At 34.9% G+C, this 13,940-nt stretch overlaps 1 protein-coding gene and 1 pseudogene across 1 annotated transcript; both read left to right on the top strand.

The window, feature by feature from the left end:
- Window positions 1–862: 862 nt before the first annotated feature.
- Window positions 863–2,535, top strand: LOC145096975 (UDP-glycosyltransferase 85C2-like). Its single transcript, XM_079034400.1, has 2 exons — window positions 863–1,427; window positions 1,516–2,535. The coding sequence occupies exons 1-2, from the start codon at window positions 929–931 to the stop codon at window positions 2,463–2,465; spliced, it is 1,449 nt and encodes a 482-aa protein (XP_078890526.1). The 5' UTR covers window positions 863–928; the 3' UTR covers window positions 2,466–2,535.
- Window positions 2,536–5,453: 2,918 nt separating this feature from the next.
- On the top strand, window positions 5,454–8,715 carry LOC145099308 (20 kDa chaperonin, chloroplastic-like; annotated as a pseudogene).
- Window positions 8,716–13,940: the final 5,225 nt, after the last annotated feature.

Consider the following 13,940-nt stretch of genomic DNA (forward strand, 5'->3'; position numbering starts at 1 on the left):
TAAGTTTTGATTTAGAAAACACATTATGTACTCGAGGAATTTCTATTGGAATTAAAATCATTATTTTAGTTACTTCCTATTGGTTTTTGACCGTTGATTGCATCGATAGAGAATAGAAACTTTCTTCCGGTTGATAAATAACCTTATTGATTTATAAATGAATTTGGTGATTACATGATGAAATATAAATGAAATGAAATCTTGAATCTTGGGAGAATAGTAGAAGACAGGAAGTCTAGAAGTTAGGTCCTCGACTCCTATGTAAAAATAATTTAGTCTTTGGCCTTTTATCTTTCGATTTCTGATTGGAATTTAATGTAAACTTTAGGCAATATAAAATATAAATTTATATTTCTAAAATTTATATGGGGCGGGTTATAAACGGAACAGATCGGTGTTGATCCATACCCGACCCTTTTAATAAAAGGGTTAGCGGGTACGGGTCGTTAACGGGTAAATGGATCAAAAACTATGCTCCAAACCCATATAATTGTTAAGGGTTTGGATCGGATCAGGGTCAAAACCTCGCTCCATTGCCAGGCCTATATGTACGTTGTATAATTTTTTATTGATCCATGTCAAGCGCTTCCACTCAATCTTTATTTTTCAATCCATCGTGCATCAATATTATACGTATTGTCTAAATATCTATGTGGCAACTTTGACGCATATTTTGGACCGTTCATTTCGTTTTCAAACATGAAATATTTTGTCAAATTTAAAACAAATGTACCGATACAAACAAGCCATAATCAAACAAAGGTACAGCTACTTAAATCTTACACCTAAATATAAAGACATGAGCCACATGCACTCAGTTTGAATTAATTAATTATAATGTTTATCTTATTGTACTATTGTTAGCCGGCTATTAAGAAGCCCATATATATATATACACCACAATTCCTTTCAAAACAGACACAGCAGAATGGATACAGTGGCCACAACTGAGAAGAGGCCTCATGTCATCTTTATTCCATTACCTTCACAAAGCCACGTAAAGGCTATGCTCAAACTAGCACAACTTCTTCACCACAAGGGACTCCAAATTACCTTCGTTAATACAGAGATCATCCACAAGCGGTTGGTCAGCTCTGGTGGTGCCCACACCCTCGATGGCTCAGATGGTTTCCGATTTGCAACAATTCCTGATAGCATTCCACGGAGTTCTGAAGAGGAACCTGCAATAGACGTGCTCCTTCATCATATTGAAACGAGCTTCTTAGCTCCTTTCCTTGAACTTGCAACGAAACTTCCAACTCCTCCGACTCTTATCATCTCTGATGGCTTCATAGCGGGTTTCACCATTGATGCAGCACAAAAGCTTGGGATCCCTATCATGCTCTACTGGACGGTTGCGGCTTGTGGCTTCATGGGTTTGTACCAGACAAAATCTCTCATCGAAAAAGGATTTGTACCGCTTAAAGGTTTGCTTTTTAATTACGTGTGTTTTACATATGATTCTTTCTCTTTATATATACAAAATAAAATAACTGCGGTCATTCTTGTATACAGATGAAAGTTACTTGACAAACGGGTATTTAGAAACCATTATAGATTGGATTCCAGGAATGAAAGGAATCCAGTTAAAGCATTTTCCCAGCCACATAAGGACAACAAACCCTCACGACAAAATTCTTACGTTCTGTACTGACGCTACACAAAAGGCCCACAGTGTTGAATACAATATTATTCACACCTTTGACACATTGGAGACTAGTATTGTTGATGCTCTTTCATCCATGATTCCTCCCATTTACACAGTGGGACCTATACAGTTACTTCTTAATCGGATTCCGGCAGAGGAAAAACAAAACACGATGTCGAATTTCAATGGATACAGCTTATGGAAAGAAGAACCAGAGTGTTTACAGTGGCTCGAATCTAAGGAACCAAAGTCTGTGATTTATGTGAACTTTGGGAGTTCAACAGTAATGTCCTTACAAGATCTTACAGAATTCGGTTGGGGACTTGCTAATAGCAACCACTATTTCCTTTGGATAATTAGATCTGGTTTGGTTGTGGGAGAATCCGCAGTTTTGCCACCTGAATTTGAGGAGTATATTAAAGAGAAGGGTTTCATAGCAAGCTGGTGCCCACAAGAAAAAGTCCTGGAGCACCCTTCCATCGGAGGGTTCTTGACTCACGGTGGTTGGGGTTCAACAATTGAGAGCTTGTCGGCTGGGGTACCAATGATTTGTTGGCCTTATGGGTGGGATCAACCGACTAATTGTAGGTATATATGTAAGGAGTGGGAGGTTGGACTGGAGATGGTAAAGGACGTTAAAAGAGAGGATGTCAGTAAGCTCGTACATGAGTTGATGCTCGGGGAAGAAGGCCACCGTATGATGAATAAGGCCATGGAGTGGAAGGAAAAGGCTTACGCTGCGACAGGTCCTAGTGGTTCATCTTCCTTGAATGTGCACAAACTTGTCGAGGAAATAGTTATGCTGTCAAGGAACTAAAAGTTTCTTCTGCACTGCACTTATGTATACAATAATACAAATCATTATATATGTTAAATAATTAATTTAATCATCCACTAAAATTTGATTCAAAATATAATATATTTGGTTGAAAATACTATTTGAATCATACAAAACATAATATTTTGATGAAAATTTTAAAAGATTTGAAAATATTATATAATTTGATTTTAGAATACAAAATATAATATTTGATTGAAAATATTATGGTATTTGTATATACGTGGTACAAGATAGTATTTGCATGAAAAGATTGTTAAATTTAAAAATTTATTCTAACAAATGAAGATTTTTTTTTGTCACATTTCATATTCTCATTCATTTTGACAAATGTTGTTTTGTAGTTATTTTGAATTAATTTTTTTCCACGTGTTATTTTATTAGTTTTTGTATTTTGTTAATTTTCACATAATATTTTAAAATAACAATTACAATAAATCAACTCTAATAAATAAAGATTTTTTGTCACATGTTACATTTTCATTCACTTTGTCAAATGTCATTTTCTAGTTATTTGAATTATTTTTTTAGATGTCATTTTATGAGTTTTTCTATTTTGTTAAATTCCATATAATATTTTTAATATAATAATTACAATAAATCACTCTAATAAATGAAGATTTTTTTGCCACATATCACACATACTAATTCAATTTGTCAAATATCATTTTATGATTATTTTTAATTTTTTTTTCCACATGTCATCTAACGGGTTTTCCTATTTTGTTAAATTCCAAATAATATTTTAATATAATAGTTAAAATAAATAAAGTAATAAATTGATATTAACTTTATTAATGGCTTTACCTTCTAATTTCAAAAAACTCTCAAATTAAAGTTTATTAGTTTATTTTGTTTATTTATTTAAATTTAAAAGATAAAAAAACATTTCAATTTTAATAATTCATTATTTTTCTTCTTTTCTTATAAATCCAAAGCTTCAAATATTCAGACTTTCGTATTTAACTTTTTTTTTTTTATAAATTAACTCATGTAGTAATGAGTCTCACGACCAATATAATATATTTGACTATAAAATATAAAAGTATATATTTGAATGAAAACCATTTTGATAAAATATGATATATTGAAATATTTGACTCAAGCCACAATTAACTATTGTTGGCTATCTTCCATATTTGAAGTGTATGTTAACAAGGAGAAATCTAACTTATTACATTAATAAAATTTCAATTAATAATGGTAAATGAATTTATTTATAATTAAAAGTCATTCAAATTACTTGAAACTTTTATGCAAAATCCTTAAAATTCCATGCCGAATATATGGAGAATATTGAACATTTTATGAAAAATATCATCACTTTATGCAACAACTAGGCGAATGCCCGCGCGTTGCGCATAAGCATCTATATACCTGAAATCTTCACAAATATATGTTTTTTTTTAATATAGCAATAATGTCGTTCTTAAATTTGATATAATAATTTATATGCTAAGTTGATATAGTATATTGATTATTTTGAATTATATGATAATATATACATATATTAAAGCTGCATAATCTCAATCTTTTGAATGACCTCTACCTACGGGTTACTCATGAATAAAAGTAAATATAATATATGGTTTAATATTATTTATAGTTGTTGTTATTGTTAATTCATTTTTAAAATTTATTTGCTTAATGTTTTAATTTCTATCAGTGTAATTATTTAAAATATCACACAATTTTTTTTATTTTAAAGCTAACAATATAATCATTTATATAGAGTTATTTTTAGCTATTGTTATTGTATGTTATTTTAAGCAATTTATTTCAAAACTTTTAACGATTATAAAAATATCTTTAGGAAATATTTTAGTGAATTGATATTACAATTTAGTTTTGCATTTGGTACTACAATTTATCACTTTTCACTATTCACAAAATATTCTTTGAGTTTTTTTTAAGTGGAACTGAAATTTATATTGAATTTGACCCTGTAATGTTATATTTAAAGTAACAATTTAAGTATTTTGTCTCAAAAGTTGTAGCTTTAAACTGATAATGGTTTACATACAACAACATATTAAATCTAATAAATTAAGTATAATATGTTAAATGTTAAAGACATAATTTTATAAGTAGAAATAAAAATATTATTTTAATATCGAAATTCAGTTCATTTTTATTACACTTTAGGTTTGATACTTATTTATCCTTATTAACCAATTTATAGTCATTATTAGAAAGACATTACACTTTATCATTTCTAACTATTTACAAAATATTCTTTGGGTTGTTTACGTTGAACTAAATTTTATATTTAAGTTGATCATGTAAGGTTCTATTTAAATTAACAATTTAAGTATTTTATACAAATTGATTAAAAGTTGTAGCTTTAAAATGATAATGGTTTACATACAACATATTAGACCTAATAAATTAAATATAATATGTTAAAAGTTTAAAAAAACTTTATAAGTGGAAGAAAATATATTTTTTTAATATTGAAATTTAGTTTATATATGATTACACTTTAGGTTTGATATTTATTTAACCTTATTAACCAACTTATAATAATTATTAAAAAGAAATTGAAAAGTCATGGGAGTTTCAAATGAATGTGGTGAAAGGAAAAAATACATGGGAGTTTCAAATGAATGTGGTTCAAGAAAAAATGCAAGCTTTATAAGTATATAATGAAGTATTGATATTTGGAAGTGCTGATAACATTTTTCCTATAAAAACCTCTAATATGATCATTTTCGTTGCATGATCTCCTCACTCACATATACTTTTTATTAATTCCAAGACCGTTATGAACAGTAACCGGATCGGGTACTGTTCATCGGATCCATCCTCGATCGTTATATCAGACACTGCTGTTTTTCGACCGATGTCTACTCAGATGTGCCTCTCCACCGTTCTATCAACAGTTGTTACTGATTATATATAAAGCTTTCCTGATGAAGGATGTGCCACCGACTCCTTCCACTTTCCCTTTCTTGCGTCGGTGGTCCGATGGAGAAGAAAACCATGAGTCTTGCAAGAAAGGTGGCGGACCGGCTAATTTTTTCCCTCGACGGCCACCGTCCCCATCTTCATCTCCGGCCGACTCAACCGCAGGTAAGTGCTTTTCTTTTTGTTTTTTGCTGATATCTTGCTTATTATTGACGTATTGAATGCAATAAGAATTCAGTTGGGAAACCATTCATCTTCAATTTCGTGTTTCATTTTCAATTTCATAAAGATTTTGTTTAAATTTCACCAGTTTAAATTTTTTAGACATACGCTTCTCTGCTTCCAACTGAGCTGGATGGTCGGCCAATCGCCTTCGTATAGATGACCTTTTGGGGGGAAATTTTTGCCAAGAAGGAAAGATGATAGAGTTAAAGGGAAAAGGAGGCGACTATCTGACCCGGGAAAACTAAGCAAGAGATACTTTTTCCTTCATAAAATCGATTTGCATTTATGTATTTTCTGTGTAATTTTTTTGAAAAATCATAGTTTACACTTTTGTTTTGGGTAAAAAAAGAACATTGAATTCTTTTGAAGAAGATGATCTAAACGCATTGATGAAGAAGCCTCAGATAACCATGTTCAACCCTTAGTCTGGTCATCAAATCTACTACTACCATCAGTGGCGGACGCAGACTGTTTTAGTAGGGGTGTCCCTCGTACTTCAAGCGGGTGCACCTAATAGAAAAAACCAAAAAAAAAAAATTTACACTACATGCCGGAAATTGAGCAGTGGCCTGGGACCCCAAAGGCCCTACATAGGTCCGCCACTGACTACCATTGCTCCCAAGGTTGAATCTTTAACCAATTTAAGTTCTGTAAGATAGTTGTGTATAGGTTATCTGGTTGTTTGGTTTGTTTAATCTTTTTACTGCCTCATCCCAAACACACCATTTTCAGTTCCAGGTTGTTTTTGGTTTCCAAATGGACAGAAGTCTATTTCCATCAGAATCCTTCAAATTTCATGTTTCATGGATTTCATCATGGGTAGGGAGTGTAAAATGAATTCATTTTCATCCTTATATTTCATGCTATCCAAACACATGACAGATTATGATTCTTCATATTACAATTATTTTGACAGATTCAACTCTTTCCAAAAAAAACGATTCTGATATATGTTCTCTTTCATTTCATCCTGCAATACACTTCATTGAATTCATTAGATGACAAAGTGCTAGTAAAAATCAAGGATGCTGAGAAGAAAAGTGCAGGGTGGTATATTACTCCCATCCACCGCATAAACAAAGCCTCAAGGTGGTGAGGTTGTTGCAGTTGGAGAAGGCAGGATAATTAGGAAAAACAAGGTGTAAATTGTTGTCAAGGTAATTAACTATGTTGTTAATGCTAAAATAACTTAAGATTTAAATGTATGTAGCGGATTATTTCAGTGTGATAATTTTAGATGACTATTTCTATAATTATTTTAAAGACTGGTGCCCAGTTGTATACTCCAAGTATGCAGGGACTGAAGTTGAGTTTAATGGGTCAAACCATCTCATACTGAAGGAAGATGATATTGTTGGTATTCTTGAAACAGAAGATGTTATGGATTTGAAACCTCTTGATGATAGAGTTCCTATCAAGGTTAGTAACCCTTGTACTCTTGTTTCATAGAACTCTTAAGGGGTATTTTGGGTAGTTATCCATAAAATCCTCTTAATTTGATCTTCTACTTTGAATAAAATGGCGAGGAAGCCGAGGAAACGACAGGTGGCGGCTTATTGCTTACACAAGCAGACAAAGAAAAACCCTATATTGGTACTATGAGTGACACTTGTCACATTTACTCAAATCTTAGAAATTAATTTTTTTTCGTCTAATGATGCTTAATGTGAGCTTTATTTCAGTAGGACCTAGTCCTTTAGATGAAGAAGGAAACATTGTTCTTTACTCAAAATATACAGTCATTGACTTTAAAGGAAACACACCCTTGAATCTGATTATTCCACTTGCTTTAGCTAGAGCATTAATCTGGTTGGATTTTATTATAATTTTTCATTCCCTACAAATTTTGGAAAACATTTTTGTGATAGAGTTCACTATGATCCCTCTGTTACATTTTTTACATGATTGATGGTTTACTATTAATAATACAGATGAATCCCAAGACATAACAAATAAAAAGTACAATACATAATACGATAATCGACTAGCAACATACTCTATTGTGGTTACTAATTCTGGCAATGTACTTTAGTTTCAAACCAAAGCAATAACTTCCAACCCCTGCAACGCGAAGGGAACGCTCCTAGTTCTTATTATTACACAAACCAGTCAAATTCCATTGATCTCTAAAATCAAAAGAATCTTCCTTACCCAACAATACATCTCCAATTTCTCTAAACCCAAATTACCCAATCCTAAATCCTTCATAAAATCAATAGCCAAAACCCACTCAAAATACGGAACCTACACCAGAAGTTACTCCCACCAACAAAATCGAAGTCTAAAAAACCCTATTCGAGTAAGGAAGAAGAAATATTGCTTGCAAAAGCATGATTACACATATCAGAAGATAGCATCAAGGGCACAATACAATGTGACTACGAAGTTTTGGCAACGTATCAACACATATTATTAAAGTTCCAGCACGATGGGCACTATAAGAGCTCACACAAATATTCAAAGCCAAAACACATTGGCATTACATGAACCCACTAGTTCTTGCATACAATCAAATTTATTTAGTGTTCAAAAGCCAACACCCAAGCGGATGGTCCGATGAAGACTTAAAAAAAAGGAGTTTTTGAGCAATATAGTGCAAGATATTCTATAGATTTCAATCATAATCACATTTGGAATTTGGTCAAAAATGAACCCAATCGGAAAGTCGTAAGCACTACGTCCAAAGAATCTAGATCTCCATCTATTACACATAGCTTTTATCAACTTGGATGATAACGAGGATGCAATGCAACTCGTCTAATTGGTACGAAGGCAGCGGAAAAAGTTGTAAAAGATAAAGCAAAGTCCACCTCGTCATTAACTAGTCGACTTAATGAAATACATGAAAATCATGTGCATGATAATAAAAAAACTATGAATGTTAGAAGAAATCTTTAGGTTTAAAAAATGATTTAAAACAAGAAAAGATTAAAGTTAAAGAAAAAAAATTCAAGCAGGGATGTCAATGTTTTTTTTGGACCAAAATATCATGTCAGATGAGGGACGAGATATTTGGAGGAGCTGTTGTATCGAGATCAAAATAAAATACAATACGTTATAGTTTGTGTATCTTTTTAGGTATTTCAATTTTAGTTGATGTCCTTTGGTTATTGTATTTCTTTGCTTTTTTAATGAGTGTATTTTTCGGTTTTTTATTATTTTTTTGATTTTTATTAATGTATTTTAGCTATTAAATAAATAAATGTTTTTTTTTATTATGCTCCATCGAACTTGTAGAGTTTCATGTTATGTGGGATAAAATTGAATAGAATTGTATGGAATAGTGATCGATGATATGACGCTCCATTAAAATCTAATGCATTATGGATGCCCTAAGTCCCCATTTCAAACAATATATGATGCTTTTCTGAACATTCTTATCAATTTATCTTGTACCAAAACCAAGTTTTAACAAAACGTATTTGGATATATGAACTTATTGGCATGAAAATACAATAAGCTAATAATTTCTTTTATATATTTATTAAATTTTGATATATATATATATATATATATATATATATATATATATATATATATATATATATTGCGATCCAACTCGCCGAATTTTCCTACAACTCGTTGAGTTCCTCTGCTTTTCAATAGACTCGGGGCAACTCCAACCTAACTCACCGAGTTCACTCATGAACTCGTCGAGTTCTTCGATCTGTTAACCCACTTAATGCGTTAACCCTTTTTTCTTGAATACCAGAGGCTCCAAACCTCATATTCCCATCCATAGGGATGTCTAGTATGATAAAGTTTCCAAATTTACTCCCAAGGATCATCCACAAGGCTACAAACTCAAACCCTAAGTCCCTTAAGGAAGGTCTTGACCCATTAAGCCTTTAAACTCTCAATTCAACATCCCAAAACATAGATCTGATGTCTAAGGGTGGACAAATCACATAAAGTTTCTAACTTTACGTCCATGCATGTTTGAAACGCTCTCTAAGGTCCAGTTTAGGCTTCATAATGAACATATGGAAAGCATGGGACATAGGGACCAATAAAGCTTGACAAATTATGATTCCTTGACAACCCCGCACCTAAGTTGTTCGTTACATTTAGACTGAAAGTCTAGGTTGACAAATGTCTACCAGCTTCGATGCCTGAAGAACGTCGTACATGCCACTAGTCGTGTAAGTATGGTTATAATAACTCACATAGGGTATTAACAATCATTTGGTTTACGGGGCTAACGCTTCTTTATTTGGTTTTATGAAATATATGAAGTTATATGTTATTACTTTACATTACAACACTACTTACATTTTTGGTCTTAGGGTTTTAAGACTACAGTTTACATTTAAGAAAATATTGGATTTTCTAGAAAGTTTTACGCTATCATTTACAATGAAACATTACAGATCTTATTCATACAAAAACGTTTATGAACTCACCAACTTTAATGTTGATACTTTTCAAAACCGCTTGTAGTCTTAGGAAACCAGTGAACATGTATTATGAAAACGTTTTGAGGACAAGAGTCACTACATCATGATTTCTACATTTTCAATTATTTGTACTTAACTTTTGGAGCAAAAACACTTTGGAAACATTGTAACCTCGTATCCTTAATGGATGAATGTTTGTGTTGCTATGATTTACTTATATTTAATTGTTACGATACTGCACATGAAGTCACTCCATCCGACCCTAGACGTTTCCTCCGTTCTGGTTTGGGGGTGTGATACTATATGCTTTAGAAGTTAAAGAATACCCCAAGAAAATACCTTCGTCAGTCATCGCATCGAATTTGTTCCATTGCTCCTTTGAGTTGAAGATAAAGCACCTGGAACCAAAGACATGGAAAAACTTGACATTAGGTTTCCGATTATTTATGATTTCATATGGAGTGACATAGAAATGCTTATTGAGGATAGATCAGTTTTGGGTAAAGCATAAAGTTCCTATTGCATTCTCCCAAAAGTACAATGACATATTCGCAAATGACAACATGGTTCTCGCAGCTTCACACAACGAGCCGTTTTGTCTTTTAAAGACTCTGTTTTGTTGAGGAGTATAAGGAGCTGAAAATTTGTGAAAGACTCCTTTTATCAATAAGGAATTCTTGAAACGCTTGGTTTTTGAATGCGAAACTGTTGTCAGTGCGAATGTTTCAAACCAGCTTTCGCAGTTGTAGCTCAATCTGCTAATAAATTCCTTGAGCTTTGGAGTGGCTTCTGATTTCTTGTAACGTCCGGAAAATCCGTACCAAAAATTTTCTTTAAATCAATACCAAAGCCATATTCATAAAAACATATCATAAGTCATAACATGAATTCAGATTATCATTTCCAAAACATATTTTCATTATCAGAGTAAAACATCTCAGGCTGACTAATCAATGGTGTGTGCCATGCGATCACCCCGAGCTCTTCCCACCGCTACCGGAAGTACCTGAAACCAAAACTGAAAACCGTAAGCACGAAGCTTAGTGAGTTCCCCAACCTACCACATATCCTGCATGAACACATACATCACATACTGGGCCACGCCCGCTATTTCGGGGCTTTCCCGCTACCTCGGGCCTCGCCCACTACAACGGCCCCGCCGCTCCAAGCCCCGCCTAGCTTCGAGCCCCGCTCGGATACAGATCTGTTTCACTTAGGCCTCGCCCACTAAAATATACTATCACATAAACATATCACAACACATAAGCTAAACATATACTAATGGACCCTGTCCTAAGGCCTCACCTATCCTGGGCTCGCCCTTGTCCTGTTACTGATGAGTCATGGAACCCCGTCCACGCTCCTATTGATAGTGAGATACGGGCCCAGCCCACACTCACTCTTTCCCTAACTTGGGCCTCGCCCCTTTTCTGCTGCTAATGAGATGTGGAACACCGTCCACACTCTGCTATTGGTGAGATACGGGACCTTGCCCACATTCACCTCCCTACCAGACACATACAAGTATCACACAGACAACAAGTATACTCTATCATGCAAACCATTCCTTGGGCACCCGCCCGCTATCAATGGACCTTGGTCCTAATTATCATACTGGCATACCGTGCCTAGGGCTAACCCTTGGGTCTTCCTACTCATCTCTACATGGTCCGGCATTATGGCCTTAGACCCATTCACACAAAGGGGAAACTCACCTGCACTGTAGAACCTGCTGATAACCCTCTTGCTGCTGACCGACAATTCTCTGAACCGCTGCTCCACCAGCTCCCCGGGCTACCAATATCAATACATATAACACTTAGATCCACACATAACTCTAGAAGCCAACTAAGCCCATTCTTGACAAAGTCAAAGTCCTGGTCAAAGTCAACCTTCCTAACTGACCCTACTCGCCGAGTCAGCCCGACGACTCGTCGAGTTATACGCTCAAAATCCTTTCATTCATGACTCGACTCGCCAAGTCAGCCCCTGACTCGCCGATTCTACCGGTTTCCAAGTCCTGTCATGACCAACTCACTGAGGCCCCACTCAACTCACTAATCTGAGTCTTAACTCGAAGGGTTTGGGGTTTCGCGACTTGACTCGCCGAGTCCAAGAACAGACACGCCGAGTCCAAGGCAATCTTCAACAGACTCGCCGAGTTGTTCATCCAACTCGTCGAGTTCATCTCCATCTTCATACTACTCGCCGAGTCCACTCGAAGGACTTGCCGAGTCTATTTAGTCCTTCATATATTCAGAGGCTTTTGAGTCATGCATGGACTCCAAACTGTAAATCGACTCTTCCAAAGCCTATTCCTCACGTAAAGTGGCAAACTTTACGTGTAGCTAAGGATATCTAGGTTCAAAACACCATAAACTAGGATTTAAGACAAAGAGGCTTTACAATAAACCCATAGACCGATGCTTTATGGTTCTCTAGGCCAAGATACACTTAGATCTGAAGTAACAACTTCAGATCTGGGCTTCTAACTCAAAATGGTTCTTAAGCTTGTCCTTGAATCCCCAATGGTTCCCTTCTTCCTTCTTCCTTCAAATCACCCAAAATGGCAAGAAAGCTTGAATGTGCAACAATGGAGGCTTAGGGTTTCATATTCTGGATAAGAGAGGCTATAAAGAACCCTAAGGGAGAGAATGAGATGCTTAAATAGTGCACAAAGTCCGGGATTTAGGGTTTCCCTCTTCAGACCGGACTCGCCGATTCCTCTTTGCCGACTCGCCGAGTCGGTTAATTAATCGATCCCCCGGATCCCACTCCGACTCGTCGAGTTCCTCCCTGTACTCGACGAGTTGACCCTTTGAGTTAGGGTTTTCTTTCCTTTCTTGGCCTTTCTGATTTTGAGTGTTAGAACTCTCCCCCACTTAAACTAAACTTCGTCCTCGAAGTTCACTATGGCCAACTGACCTATGATCTGCCTCCAACACTCTGTCTGGGAACCTAACACCCGCTGGCTACCTCTGTTGGCCTTCTGCCCGGTCATTCTAACTAACATTAATCCTTTCGGATAATAATCTTGGGTCAACCCTGACCCTGAACATTCTGGGAACACAACTTACTCAACTGACAAACCTTCTGATACTCCCCGAGTACTTATGCTGAACACCCTAAGGGTTCACCCCTTTTTTTCCTTGTGCGATTACTGGCCTTTCCAAAGCAACGTTCCATAACCAACTACTTCCTCTGTCACTGTGAAGGTCCAATCCTTCACCAACTCCATTACCCCCGCTACTTCCAGTACGAGTCTTTACTGCCAGTGTCCGCTGGACACTTCTTAATACTATAACATAATGCTGAGCACCCCTCGATCAACTAACTTGTGACAACCCGATATTTTGAGACAATATAATGTCACACTAGTCAAATTTATGTCAAAATTTAACTTTCGTAAAATCTTATTTGGTTTAAATAAAGTGGTAGGAATCGTATCAAGGTTTTCATACATATAAAGAACACTAAAATCCGAGTTATAACGAAGAAGTTATAACCATTCTAAGATTCCCGACAAAACCGACAATACGGATAGATGTAAAAACATGAAGTTTCGATACAATAGGTTTTAGCTTTAAATATGTAAATTAAAGTTATAGATATCATTAAACCATAAACGTACGTAAAAAGAACGTCCAAATCTGACTTCGTATGAGGAAGTTATGATTTTTCTAAGTTACGGATATAGTAGTAGACAGCTAAAAACTCGAAATAGAGATCGAGAGACTTTTAGCTGACACAAACTAAATGATAATCGAAGGTCTCAACAATAGTAGAGCAACGGTAAAAAGTTTAACGAAAACGAACGTCGGATGAAGAAGTTATGGATTTATAACGGAGTTTTCGTGTCCCGGCCTACTAAAAATAATATAAAGATAATATATTAATAATATATTAAAAATAAAGTCAAAATTAG

The sequence above is a fragment of the Lactuca serriola genome, chromosome 4, assembly GCF_051521515.1.
Source record: "Lactuca serriola cultivar US96UC23 chromosome 4, Lser_US96UC23_V15, whole genome shotgun sequence".
NCBI classification, from domain to species: Eukaryota; Viridiplantae; Streptophyta; class Magnoliopsida; order Asterales; family Asteraceae; genus Lactuca; species Lactuca serriola.

What these genes read in the sequence shown, in the direction of transcription:
- LOC145096975 (XM_079034400.1), top strand. Translation starts at nt 929, where the DNA reads ATGGATACAGTGGCCACAACTGAGAAGAGGCCTCATGTCATCTTTATT. An exon ending in AGGATTTGTACCGCTTAAAG is followed by an intron (nt 1,428 to 1,515) that starts GTTTGCTTTTTA and finishes TCTTGTATACAG; the next exon opens with ATGAAAGTTACTTGACAAAC.